This window comes from Thamnophis sirtalis, unplaced genomic scaffold, assembly GCF_051295495.1.
Source record: "Thamnophis sirtalis isolate CommonGarterSnake01/CBP01778 unplaced genomic scaffold, rThaSir2_p1.2 scaffold_4, whole genome shotgun sequence".
In the NCBI taxonomy this organism is placed as follows: Eukaryota; Metazoa; Chordata; class Lepidosauria; order Squamata; family Natricidae; genus Thamnophis; species Thamnophis sirtalis.
In genome coordinates this window covers 442627-456626 of record NW_028261384.1, presented here as the reverse complement: position 1 = coordinate 456626, position 14000 = coordinate 442627, and the positions used below count along the sequence as shown (strand labels likewise).

Below are 14000 nucleotides of genomic sequence, written 5' to 3'. Positions count from 1 at the left end.
AGGCAAAAGGATCCTTTTGGTTCCAATTTAATAAGACAGACATCTTAGGCACATCTGTGTTAATCCCAATACTGGAAATGACATCAGAATCCCACCCAGTTAAAAGTTCATGATCTTGTCCCCACACCCACCATCCATCACATGGTCCAATCATCTTCTTCTTCCACGCTGGCATCCACACCCAGCTGCTTCCAGTCAGGTGTGAAAGTGCGGAGACAAAGGACGACCTTGGCTTCTAGCAAAGAATGAAAACAATACATTCCACAATCCTACTCCTGTCTATTCCCCCCTCCCATCAACTATACCAATCAAACAGCATAATGAAATAAGAGAAAGTGTGGCAGGCCAAAATTCTAAAAGGAATATAAATTCAGTCTTTAATTCTACTTCATTATCCTGTAAGCCCGCAGTGGCATAGGGGGGGCTCTCTGGCTGGAAAGCTGGCAGCCTGGGTTCGAGACCTGAGCGCCAGGGCACGGGGCTTGTTCCCATCCTCAACTCCAGCTCCTGCCAGTTCAAAAGCATGTAAATGCGAATAGATCAATAGGTACCACTTTGGTGGGAAAGTAACAGAGCGCTGTGATGTCATGTTGGACCAAAATCTCTTCCGGCAGGACTGGCAAAATGGCCTCGAAATGGAGATGACGCAGCCCTCTCTATTCGGCAACAATTAAGGGAGTGAAATCCGCAGGGACCCCTTTTTCCTATTATACCGTGTAACTCAGGGGTCCCCCCAATCCTTAGGCTGCAGCTTGTTCGAAACGGGGCCCCAGAAGAAATGACCAAGGATGCGCATACGACGTTCCACTCCCTCGAGCGGTTCGCTAGCACATGCACTCGTGCAAACCTCTGCTCACGTGAGCGGAGGACGCATTGCGTGCAAGAGTAACCGACCTCCACTCAAGCACCCCTGCTTATGGGAAGGAGGCCTCAGGCGCGAGCGTTAGAGCCCCCCTCTCGGCCGAGTGGAGTTTCATGTACGAGCGGAATGGCCTGCGTTTCTTGCGTGCACTCGAGTGCCTGCGTCTCTTGCGAGTGGAGCTTCGCGCGCGAGCCAAGTGCCTGCGTCTCGTGCGAGTGGCTTTTCGGGTATGAGGGGCAGTGCCAGTCTCTCGCTCGAGTGGAGTTTTGGGCGTGAACGTAAGGGCTTGCGTCTCACACGAGTGGAGTTTCGTGCGGGAGGGCAAGTCCTTGCTCTCCGCTCGCGCACGAAGCCCTATTCGCCCGAGGGCAGGATGCACCCTGCCGCTTACACACACCCTCCTCCTCACCCCACACCTGGTCCGGCCACTGAGCTGGGAAGGTTGTGGACAGTCGATACGGGTTGATCACTTATGAGTCTTTTCTAAAATGAAGCCAGAGGTCAGTTTTGCTCCCTGCCGGACCTCTAACCGCAGCTTCAGCTAACCGCCACGTCAACCTGGTTTCATTCCGGTCAGAGTGTGGCTTGCTGTGAAACTCAGGGCAGTGTGAAAACCGTATCCTGTCGGCCCGACTTTCGTGGTCAGCCGAAGGAGGGGTTGCGTTTGACCCTGCCGGGAAGTCTTCCCAAACACCTGCACATTCTTGCAGGCGGAGGCCCAACCGGTCTAGCTAAAATTAATTCGCCCCTGTCTTTTTCTTAATTAAAACAAGGCACGAAAAGCAGGAAAAGCAGTTGGCTGGGGGATTCTGGGAGTCCACAACCTGCCATTGTTCCCCTCCTTGGCTGGGGGATTCTGGGAGATGAAGTCCACAATTTGCAGAAGTACCGAAGCCCATCCTCCTCTCCAGCTCAGGCAGGAATCAATCACAAAGTCTTCCATTTTCCATATTAGGTAGGAACATTTGAAATGAACACAGACTATTCCTCGACTTATGACGGTTCATTTAGCGACCGTTCCAACTTACAACTGGACTGGAAAAAATGTGACTTGTGACCGTTCTTCACCCTTACGACCGTTGCCGCATCCCCCTGGCCATGTGATCAGAATCCAGGTGCTTGGCTACCGACTCATAGTTATGGCCGCTGCTGTGTCCCGAGGCCACGGTCCCCTTTTGCAAGTCAGCAGGGAAGAAAGATTCACTTCACGACGACATCCAGAAACCTCCAGGGGGGAAGCTGCGTTTGCTGAACAGCCGGGCGGCTCATTTAACAACGGCAACAAGTCCGTTAATGATGACGGCAAGAAAGATAGAAATGCAGGGTGAATTCCCTCAAGCAATGTCTCGCTTAGCGACAGAAATTGGCTCAAAGACAGTCATAAGTCAAGGACTCCCTCTTCATGTTCAGGGAAGACTTTTTAAGGAGGAAAGTTTGAAATAAATTCACATTTTATATGTGTGTGTGTGTGGGGGGGAGTAGATTGGCTTGAACATCAGAGCCAGACCCGGGGAGTCCTCTATTTACGACTGGTCCATTTAGTGCCCGTTCAAAGTTTGACAGTGCATCCGGAAAAAAATGCACCCATTTGGGGCACCCAGGTGCCAGGCGGGCTCTGCCCTCCAGCTGAGGTTCTGCAGGCCCACTTTGACCAAACGGAGGGGTAGGGGAGGGGAGGGGGCCTGGAGGCTCCACCCCTTTTGCTCCCCCCCCCAAGAACAACCTGCTGGGTCCTTCACCCGTCAGCCAGCGGTGGAGGGGCTGCTACCCGCAGGCACCCCCCACCCTGTGGTTCCCTTCAAGCTGCCCTTTTCCAGCTGGCTAGGACTAGCTCTGGCCAATTTGGGGAGGGGTCCGCTTGGAGCCAGTCTCCTGACTGGAAAGCTGGAGGGGAGGGGTCATGCTGTCGCTGCTCCCCCACCCTCAGCCCCTGGGGGGATTTGGGGAGGGGAGGGCACCTCCAGGAGCAGCCGACACCCCTTTGGGCAAAGAAAAGAGACCCTCCCTCCCGAGCTGCTCCCAATGAGACCCCCGCCCTTTGAGACCCCCTCCCAAGCCAGAGGAGGCACTCTGCCCCGGCTCAGAGGCATCTTCCCCTCCATCCTCCTCTCCCTGGAGCCAAGACCCGCCTCGCAGCTGCCGACAGGTTCCGGGGCTCGGCTGAGCCAGCCGCTGACGGACGCCCCCCCTCCTCACTCCCCACCCCGTGAAGGCTCGGGTGGCGGGCGTTGCCATTGGCTGAGAGGTGCCCAGGCTCCGCCCCCGGTTCAGTTCATCACCCCCCCCCCTTTCTCCCAACATCCTCCCTCCTCTTCCTCGCTCGCCGTTCTGGACCGCCGGAGCTCCTGCGATCGGGCCGTTCGAGACCCCGCACGGCGGGCGAGTCCCCCGCTCGCACCTGGGGGGAAGCCCGAGAAGCAGCGGCCGGCTGCGCCCCCCCCCGCCTCCCTCCCTCTCTGCCTGCTTGGCTTCCCCCTCCCCCTCCCTCCCCCTCCCTTCTCCAGCCCCACCGCTCCGTCGCCTTTTCCTAAATAAGGTTCGGCATCGCCGCTCGTCCCATCCAGGCGGAGACCCCGGCTCGGGGAGGGGGCTCCGGGGACTCTAGAGACCCCCCGTCCCGTCCGGCCCGGATTCCCACCGAGAAGAATCAAGGGCGCCCCAGAGGAGCGGGGCTAGGGGGGGCTGGGGAGAGGGTCTTCCTTGCCTCGCCCCCCCCTCCCCACCTTGAGACGTTGCTCCGGGGGTCGCGGCTCGGGGTGAGGCCCCAGCGCTGGGCCGGCCGGGGGTCGCCGCTGTCGGGGGTCCTGGAGGCGCGTGGTGACGAGGGGCGGGCGACCCTCCCCCATGGGCTTACAGCATGCCGGTCCGGCGGGGGCACGTGGCCCCCCAGAACACCTTCCTCGACACCATCATCCGAAAGTTTGAGGGGCAAAGTAAGTGGGGGCGGCCGAAGAGGGAAGGGGGTCTTGCCACGAAAGGTTGAGGAGGGGAGCCCCGGGAGCGGCGGCGGCCCGTGCCCTCCCTCTGACTCTCCCCGTGGAGCCCGAGGAGGAGGAGGAGGGAGGGCGAGCCGTCCTCTAGCCGGGCCGCAGGAGGTGCGAGGGCAGCGGAGAACCAACCGGCCCCTTGGACGCCGGGAGGGTCCACGCCAGCTTTTTCTCGTGTGGGGGGAGCGGTGGGGCGGGAGTCCCGTCGGAGGCCGGGGAGGAGGGATGCTAGGAGGCCGGCCTGGCCGATGAAGGCCGAGAGGGCGCCGGAGGACAGGTGGACTTAAGGCAGGGGGTTCGACTAGAAGACCTCCAAGGCCCCTTCTGTCATTCTCCTCCGAGGCTGGGAGGGGGGAAACAGTTTCTCGCAGACCCCCGGGGGAGGCCCTGCCAGCCTGGCAGAGGGTGGCCGGCTCTATCTCCTCCTCCCTCGCAGCCCCCTCCTCCCCCTCCGGCTGCTGTGTGTGTGTGTGTGTGTGTGTGTTGGGGAGGGGGCTCAGTGCATACCCAGCCATGCCCCCTTGAGTGACAGCCCCCACACCCCAAGGAGGGTTCATTTGAGTGACAGTTGTGATTCTGAGTGGGTCTCTCCCTTGCTTGAGCTGGGGGTTGGATTAGATGACCTCGAAGGTCCCTTCCGACTCTCTTATTCTGCCCGAGTCTCCTGTTCTCTTTTCCACGCAGGCCGCAAGTTCATCATCGCCAACGCCCGTGTGGAGAACTGCGCCATCATCTACTGCAACGATGGGTTTTGTGATCTCTGCGGCTATACCCGGGCGGAGGTCATGCAGAAGCCGTGCACCTGCGACTTCCTGTACGGGCCTCGCACCCAGACCAGCTCCACGGCACAGATCACCCAGGCCCTGCTGGGCTCCGAGGAGCGGAAGGTGGAGATCTGCTTCTATCGGAAGGACGGTGAGTGGCACGCTCGGGGCAGGCGGGAGGGTGGGCAGGGACACCGTTTGTAAGGGCCTCCAGCAGGGGGTTGGACTAGATGACCTCTGAAGAACTTTTCAACTATGTATTTCTATAAGCTTCTCCTGCTTGTGCAGGGGGTTGGACTGGATGACCTCCGAGGTCCCTTCCAACTATGTATTTCTATAAGGGTCTCCTGCTTGTGCAGGGGTTGGACTAGATGACCTCCGAGGTCCCTTCCAATTATGTATTTCTATAAGGGTCTCCTGCTTGAGTAGGGGGTTGGACTAGATGACCTCCGAGGTCCCTTCCAACTATGTATTTCTATAAGGGTTTTCTGCTTGAGGGGGGGGTTGGACTAGATGACCTCTGAGGTCCCCTTCCAACCCTCTTACAGGTTGTCCTTGACTTAACAGTTCCTGTAGTAACCGTTGAAAGTGACGACGGCCCTCAAAAATGTGACTTGAGGGGCTGTTTATTACACTTACGGCCTTTGGGGCAGCCCCATGAAACTGAATTCTGCCCCATTTTACGACCCTTAATCGCCACCGTGACTAAGTGAATCACTGCCGTCGCCCGGTCGTTAAGCGAATCCTGCTTCCCTTTTGACGTTGCTTATTCGAAGCTCGCAAAAAAGGGGATTGTGGGGATGCTACGGCCGTCGTAAGTACGAGTCACCAAGTGTCTGAATTTCAGTCCTGTGATGGTGGGCATCGTAAGAGTGAAAACGGTCATAAGTTGAATTTATAATGCTGTTGTAACTGGGAACTGTCACTAACCGAACTGTCGTAAGTGGAGGATGACTGAGAAAGATTTTTGGGCTCCCTGAGATGCCGTGACTGTCATAAATACGAGTCAGTCACAAGCATGAAAAATGATCCTGAGTCCCTTTTCTTCACTGCTGTTGTAACTTGAAATGGTCACTAAGTGAAGCGTCATAAATTGGGGGTGACCGATAAAAGGTTTCCATGGTTGAAGCTCCCCGGCTTCCCGAGATGCCACGGCTGTCATAAATACAAGTCGGTCGCGAGGATGACAAACAGTCCCGAGTCCCTTTTCCTCGGTGCTGTTGTAACTTGGAACGGTCACTAAGTGAAGCATCGTGAAGGAGAACCTTGAAGGGGAAAAAGGAAATAATGTTTGGAAGTTTTGTGGTTGTTTCTTGGGGTTTTTTTAAGCCGCCTTGTTTTAATTTGTACCATAATTGGATTTTTCTCCTCTGTGTCAATCAGAAGTTGTCAGAATGTGTCAAAAGGACATTTTTGGGAAGAATCCCAGTTTGCCAAGAAATGGGGTTTTTTTGTTCAACTTTTTGCAAGTGTGTCAAGGTTTCCAACCAGCTGACCCTGGACGTTGCAACCGGCACACAAAGTTGTGCGAAAAGCGCAACTTTTTTGTGTGTGTGTGGGGGGGGCTACAAATGATTTTTCAGGGGTTTTATTTGACACAATCGGAAATTGTTGGATTTTCATCCTTGACATTTTGGGCCAGGTTTGCAAAAGATGCTTGCAAAGGGAAAAAAATGTTGTGTTTCACACACACACACCACACACACACACACACACACACACACACACACACAACCCCGCCTTTCATCCTGTCCCGTTTTCAGCCGGGTTTCAGTCGTGTGTCAGGTTTTGTGAATGGACACAACAGCATGAGGCAATTGTGTTGCTTTGAACACTGCGTTGTGGTTGGGGGGGGTTGAGGGGGGGGATGTTTCCGTGGCTGGAGAAATCCAGCGTCTGGCTTTATTTTTTCAGCTTCTGACGCAATCCTCGGTTTTACGACGGTTTGTTTAGTGACAGTTGAAAGTGGTGGGTGGAGGTCTGTTTTGTAGAATGGCGATGGGGAGGAATCCGAATCCGGAGGCTCGGCAAGGGTTTCGTCCTTACGACGGTCGCTGGGTCCTGAGGTCATGTGATCTTCACTTGAGACTGTCCGACGAGCAGTGGGGAAGATCCGGTTCACTTAACAACCAGGTTATTACGGCATCGGCTTGGAGGGATTCACTTAACAACGAGGTCGTAAAACAGGGCAAGACTCACTTAACCAATGGCTTGCTTCGCAGGATATTTGGGCTCCGTTGTGCGAGAATAGAGAATCCTAGAGCGACAGAGTTGGACGGGACCTTGGAGGTCATCTAGTTCAGGCAGGAGACGTTACAGAGTCATTGAAGGAATCTCAAAGGTCATCTAGTCCAACCCCCACTCGTCCCCGCTCAAGGGAATTCCAGGTTCAACAAGCTTGAGGCCGACGGAGCCCAAACGCTTGTTTGTATGTGCGGCATGAAACTCCCCGCCAGGAGGGACCCCCCCCCACTGGGAGTTGCGTGCGAATGTCGCCGCAGCCGAGGGAAATGTTTCAAATTCTTCGGCAGCGGCAGAGGAGGCTGCGGGGGGGGGGGGACGGGGGGTGTCGGTTGTCATTCAGTCGGCACAACAGCTGAGGGGCACGTGGGGGAGCCCAGCTCACAGGAGGAGTCGTCGCTGAAGGAGGGGCTGGGGGGGGCGGGGGGGGGGGCGGCCACCCAGCGGGTTGCGTGGGGTTTTGTTTGCTCTCCTCCCTGTGTTTGCAATTAACCTTCGCCTTCGCAAGAGGGATCGGTCGGTCGGGTGGATTAAAACGGCTCCCTGGCTTGGCTCACTTTCCCCAGCCAGGCCTCGCTGGGAAGGGATTCCCCCTTCCGGCCTCCATGCGAATAGAGCTGGGAATGGGGCCCGGGTGGTCATCTAGCTCAGCCTCTGCTCAGGCAGGAGAATAACAGAATCCCGGGGTTAGAAGGGGCCTTGGAGGTCTCCTAGTCCAGCCCTCTGCTCAAGCGGGAGACCCTGACAGGATCACGGAATGACAGAGTGGGAAGGGATCTCCGAGGTCACCTAGTCCAACCTCTGCCCAAGCAGGAGAACCGACACCATACCAGACGAAATTGCTGTCCAGTCTTAAAAACCTCCAGTGGTGGAGCAACATCTGGTGGCAAGGAGTTCCACTGGTTAATTGTGCTCCCTGCTAGGAAGTTCTCCTTAATTCCAGGTTGCTTCTCTCCTCAATTAGTTTCCATCCATTGCCTTCTGGTGCTTTGGAGAATAAGTTGAACCCCCCCCCACTTCTTTGGGGGTAGCACCCTAAATGTTACTCTGTCCTCCCCCCACTCCTCCTTTTCTCCAGAGTAACCAGAGCCAAATCCTGCCGCATCCTTCGATGTTTTAATCCCCCAGGCCCTCAATCCTCTCAGCTGCTCTTCTCTGCACTTTCTCCAAAGTCCCAACAACTGTTTTGTACTCCGCTGACCAAAATTAGTTGCAGTTTTCCAGCTGTGGCCTTACTAAGGCTTTACAAAGCAGTCCATGGGATTTTGATTCTATGCCTCTGTTTAGACCACCGAGGAGGGAGCCGAGGTGGCACAGTGGTTAAATGCAGCACTGCAGGCTACTGCTAGATCAGCAGGTCAGCGGTTCAAATCTCACCGGCTCAGGGTTGACTCAGCCTTCCATCCTTCCGAGGTGGGTAAAATGAGGACCCGGATTGTTGTTGGGGGCAATATGCTGACTCTCTGTAAACCGCTTAGAGAGGCCTGAAAGGCCTATGAAGCGGTATATAAGTCTAACTGCTATTTTCGGCTGCAGCCGCACACGGCTGGCTTTTGTTTAAGGGATCGTCCGCATGGACTCCAAAGTCCATCTCCCAGCTCCTGCTTTTGAGCTGTGTTTCGCCTACTTGGTACTCGTACCTTTGGTTTCTTCCACCTGCGTGTAAAACCTTGGTTTTCTCCATGTTAATTTCGCGTTGTTGGATAGGGCCCTGGGTTCAAGTCTGTCGAAGATCTTTAATACTTGGGGTAAAACTCTCCCTGGCCAGAGCACATGTGCTCAGTCCCCTCCCCCTCCCTCCCTCCCTCCCCTCCTCTCTCCTCCTCCTCCTCCTCCTCCTCCTCCTCCTCCTCCCTCCTCCTCCTCTCCTCCTCCTCCTCCTCCCAGTGTTGGCTATCCTGTGATGCAGCCCTGGGTTCGCCCGTCTTCCTTTGCAGAAACACGCCATGTTTCGTGTGTTTCCCAATTTTCCATTCATAAACTTACATTTTCGCTTATCTTCTCCTGGCTTGGAGGCTTTGAACGGCCTCCTCTGGTTGCCTTTCTCCAAACGGCCATTCGGTGTGCCCATTTTCATTAGCACAGCATGACTGAGTTGGAAGGGACCTTGGAGGTCTTCTAGTCCAGCCCCCTGCTCAAGCTGGAGACCCTTACGGACAGCAGTGGGTTTCTGCCATCGAGTGAACCAGGAGTGGTGTGTGGCAGGAGCGAAGTGGTGGTGGAAAAGAAATGGAAACCCACCACTGCTTTCATAATCACAGAAGGACAGAGTGGGGAGGGACCCTGGAGGTCATCTAGTCCAACCCCCTGCTTTAGCAGGAGAGTCTTGGCACGAAGCAAACATTTTTTTTGGGGGGGTGAGTTTCTGGAATGCACATTGTCTCTAGTTTTCCCCTTGAGGTTTTTTTTTTTTAATGGGGATTTGGAGAAATCTACTCCGGCCGTTGAAGGCACCGCTTTATTTCTTGCATCGAAAATAAGCTCAAATGCCACCTGGATTATTTTCCCCCTGGCTCTCAAGGAGACTTTGCGCCGGCTGTTTATTTATTTATATCTCGCCTTTTTAAAAATCTTTTCTCCAATTTCATACCACCTATTTACCTGCCAGAGGAGGGAGCGTGAAGGCGGGTGAATGGGCTCTTGGAAGTCCACTCAACTCTTGGAACACAACCGGGGATATAAAATGGCTATTCTGTCGAAATTGCAATAATTGTAGCAGAGATGAGGGGTTTTTTTTCATGACAGTTTCTCACGTGGTCATCCAGGCTGAGTTTGGCCTTCTGGTCCACCTCTGGAGTCCTTCCCAAAGGCTGCAGATGGGCAGATGTCCCTCTTGAATGGTATTAAAGGGATTGTCGCAGGATCTCAGCTGTTCCCAATCAAGCAGCCTTTTTGCAATTGGCTAACGGGGATTTGGACAAGGCCGGCGGTGATGATGGTTTGTGCAGATGTTCCAGCCGGACGGTCAGACGGGGCTGGGGATTTTTCTCCACCTCTGGAGTCCAGTTTGTCTCCCTGTGGAGGGAAAGGTGGTTGTTTGACGTTGTTGCAAACACTGTCACGGGATTTCAGCCGTTCTGGGCTGCCTGTTACAATTGACCGAGGGTGAATTGGTCAATGCCGAGAGCGTTCCGGTTGCTTTGGGATCACACCCAAGGGGCCTGTTGCTGTTGGACTAACCTTTCATCCTTCCCACCTCAACCCCTCCCAGTATGCCTCCTGCACTGGCATGCAGTTGTGCGCTGGCAGGCTGGCCCTCCTGGGCTCTTCAGAGGGCCCCACGGCTGTCTCCAGCCTTCCACCGCCAGCTTCTATTTTCCAGAGACGGCCTTAGGGCAGGGGTCCCCAACCTCTCTGCCATCGCCCACTACTGGCCCATGGGCTGATCGCCACCAGGTTGTGGCATCCCCCCCCCCCCAGCTCGTTTTCAGCTGCCAGAGGGCTGCAGGAGGCTGTGGAGGCCAAAAATGGGCAGCGGGGGGCCTCGCCCACACCCCTTGTTTCCTGTTTTGGCTGGGAGGGTGCTGCAGGGGGCATCTGTCCCATCCCCGCCTCCTGCCAGGCCGTGAGGAGAATGGCAATGCTGATCAGGCCCTCGAAGAATCCATTTTGACACAGGGTCTCCTGCTTGAGCAGGGGGTTGGACTAAATGGCCTCCAAGGTCCCTTCCAACTCCGTCCTTCTGTGACTCTGTGAGGGTCTCCCGCTTGAGTGGGGGGGGGTTTGGACTAGAAGATCTCCAAGAGGCCCCTTCCAGCCCTATGATTCCGTCGAGGAGGAGGCTTTCTAGACATTCAGGGCGGCCTCTTCTTCTCCCTCCACAGAAGATGGCGATGAGCTCTGCAGGGGACTCCAGCTGTTGCCTGTTGCTGTCCCTGGTGTGTGTGTCTGTGGGGGGGGGGGGTTTCTTCTGTAGGAAGGATGGAATTTCCAGCCTGGATCCCACTGGGACCCCGGGAAGATAAGCAGTCCCGACACCTGGGCCTGGGCCAGCTCTGTTTCTCCTGCCTTCAAGAGGGCTGCAGGGGGAGGGGGCTGTCTCCTGGCCCACCTCCCCCTGCCACCACCAACCCCCCCCCCCCCCCCCCCCGGGGCTGGGGAGAAGGCCTTTCACAGATCAAGGGCAGCAGAGGGGGGTTATTGCTCTCCGCCCTCCACTCCGTCCCTCGTCCTGGGTGTGTTTACAGGCTGCTCCGGCCTGGGCGGCCTTGGAGATGCTGTTGTGTTTCATCCAGCTGCTGTTGGCATGGAGCTGTGCAGCCCCCCCGCCCCCCCCCTTTGCCTCACTGCCCCTGTGTGGCTGAGTTGTTTTGTCCCCCCCCCCAATCCATCCCGGCTTTCCTCCTGTCTCTTCCCTTTGTGCTCTGCTCCTCTCCAGCATGGGGGGGGGGGGTGGAATTGCCCCTCCCCCATTCCCTCCCCATTTTCTCTGCCCCTCCCCTCTTGCCCTCCCCGCCCCATAGGGAGGGGGAGGGTTCGTGGCTTTGGAGCCTTCTGACTTCTAACGTACGGACGCCATTGAGCCCCCCCTCCATTTCTGTCGCTAAGTGAGGCTGTGGTTAAGTGAACCTTGGCCCACTTTGCCCCCTTCCGTGCCACGGTCGTTAAGCGAATCCCAGCGGTTGTTTATGCTGGTAAATAGAATTGGACTTGTTTGTCTGAACGTCGCAAAAGGGGATTGCGTGACCCTGCGTCATACATGTGAGTCGGTTCTCAAGCATCCAAGTGTAAGTCATCCAGCCGTGGGGATGTGTTGATGGTCTTAAGTGTGAACAGTGGTCCTTTGTGCCCTGGGAATATCAACCGGTCACTGAATGATCCGTTGTAAAATGAGGATTCCGTGTGCTTCCTTCGGGTCAGCGGACGTCCTGCCATCTCTGCCTGCCCATTCCTCCTCCTCCTCCTCTTCCTCCCCCTCCTCCCCCTCCTCCTCCTCCTCCCCCTCCCTCTCCTCCTCCCCCTCCCTCTCCTCCTCCCCCTCCTCCCTCTCCTCCCCCTCCTCCTCCTTCTCCTCCTCCTCCTCCTGCGGATGCCTTCGGTCCCTCTGGGCAGCCCCCACGGAACACCCCGCCCTGGATTTAAGGGTGAATCTGGGGTCCTTTCGGTGGTGCCCCAGGCTCCTTTCGGCCCCCCTCCCTCCTTCCCCCACTTATGTGGGTCAACCGAGAGATTAATCCATAGTTTTCTTTCGATCAGCAATCGCAGCAAACGGTAACGAAGGCCGGTGAAGGAAGAGACGCGGCGGAGTCCCCCCTTGTGGTGCTCTCGCCGGGTTCCCATAGGGGGGGACCCCAAAATTTAGTTGGGAGGGAGAGTCTGGCTCAGGGGCTGCACCGGAATCACCTCTTCTGCCTGGGAACGCAGGTGAGGAGGGGGGCCACCCGCCCACCTCAGCCTGAAAAAGGGAAGACCCCCCCCCAATTAAGCAGCCGAGAGAGGACCTTGAATGGGTAAGGACTAACGTCCCACACGGTCCCATAGATTTCCCAGCCCCTCCACTGCACCAGCCGGAGTCAGACGGTGGTCCTGGCCCAGCCTCCCCCCCCCACAGGACAGTGGCCGCCTTCTGGTGGTCTTTGAGGAGAGGTCCAGCTTCAGTGCCCCACATCAGGGATCCAGGACCCTCAGCCACGGCGCAATCCCAGGACGAGGCCCCTTCAGAAGTGGCGGCCGAGCACATTGGGCGCAGTTCCATTTGTACCAGCGGCCAAGAGTCCCACGCCTGCCTGGCCGCCACTTCCATGGGACCAGCCCCTCTCCCCCCCCCCCCCAGTTGCTGCCCATCCACAGAGACGGAAAGGTTGGGGACCGACTGGTGGGGATCAAGCTTCGGATCCGCTTGTGGCCTTCGGGAGATGCCGCTGGGCTGGCCAGTTCCCAAGGATAGGGAAGGGGTCTTTGTCCTCCGTGCACGCCACCCTGCGGGGCCCGATCCTCTCAGCTGGGAAAGGTCTTGACGGGGGGGGGGGGCAGAATTGTGGTGGCTTGATCCTTTTGGAAATCGGGAGATCTGCTCCGATGGGGGGGGGGAATCCTAACTGGAGAAAGGGCCGTCCTCTGGCCAGGTGCAGCTCTCTACACACAGGACGTGTTGGGCAGGGGTCTTCCAAGGGCTGGGGGTCAGCAAGCTGAGTGGACGGGCCTGGGGGGGGGGCTTGAGTGGACTCCTTTGTGTGCGTATGGGAGCGTTTCCCATCTTCTAAGGGTCAATCGGCCATTTTGGAGGGCAGGGCAGGTGGGGTCCCCAGCCCCCTCCCCAAGCATGCAGGCAGGGCCGCCTCGCCTTGCCACTTGGGGGGCAGAGGCCAGGCGCCGTCCTCCCCCCCGCCCCTCCTCCCCGTCCCGGGTGCCAGGTGGCCTTTCTCTCCACGTCAGCGACTTCTCCTTCCTCCCGCCAGCCAGCCGGTAAACAAAGGCAGGAGCCACGCGCTCCCCCCCTCCCCTTTTAGGGAAATCCTTCCCCTCCCTAGACGCGTCTGCGGCCTCCCGCTCACCCTTCCCTCCTCCCCCCCCCAGATAACACGGTTGCCATGGGCAACGCGTGATGGACAGCCAAGGGGCCCTGTTGTCTGAAAGGGGGCAGACCCAGGAGGCCTCTGCAGCCGCCACAAAGGGGAACCGAGGCAGAGCCATTTTTTGCCCCATAACTGCCCCCCCCCCGCATGGGGTCCAACGTGCAGGGGGGGGGCATTCGGCTTCCTCCCTCTTTTCTGTCTGGAAAGGGGGCGTGTGGTGATCTCCCTGGGGTGAAGGGCTGGATGTCAGCAGCCACAATGGAGCCCCACTTTCCCGTCATTAAGCGAGACCTTTGTGACCTTTGCCCCATTTTACCACCTTTTTCCCCTCCGTCGTTAAGTGATTGTTCCCGGCAGTGAACTGAATTGGGAACTGAATCTGGCTTCCCCACGGATTGTTGCTGGTCAGAGGTTGCAAAAGGGCGTGACCCCAAGATGCTGCGACCGTCGTAAATACGAGTCAGTTGCCAATGGTCTGAATTGTGACCCCGGGCATGCTGCAAAGGTCGTAACTGCGAACAATTAGTCCCAAGTCACTTTTTCCCCTGCCGTTGCAACTTGGAGCAGTCGCTAAGTGAAACATTGTAAGTTGAGGACTTCCTGTAGTCCTCCAGTTATGACCACAATTTGA

At 56.9% G+C, this 14000-nt stretch overlaps 1 protein-coding gene across 2 annotated transcripts in view; it reads left to right on the top strand.

Moving 5' to 3' along the window:
* The first annotated feature begins 3191 nt into the window (after nucleotides 1-3191).
* The window catches only part of KCNH2 (potassium voltage-gated channel subfamily H member 2), a 38914-nt gene continuing 28105 nt past the window's right edge, over nucleotides 3192-14000 (top strand). For both annotated transcript variants that reach the window (XM_087712314.1, XM_087712313.1), the window contains exons 1-2: nucleotides 3192-3795; nucleotides 4534-4764. In XM_087712314.1, the coding sequence (XP_087568440.1) occupies nucleotides 3720-3795; nucleotides 4534-4764 (307 nt within the window). In that variant the 5' untranslated portion in view covers nucleotides 3192-3719. The remainder of the gene's footprint in view (nucleotides 3796-4533; nucleotides 4765-14000) is intronic.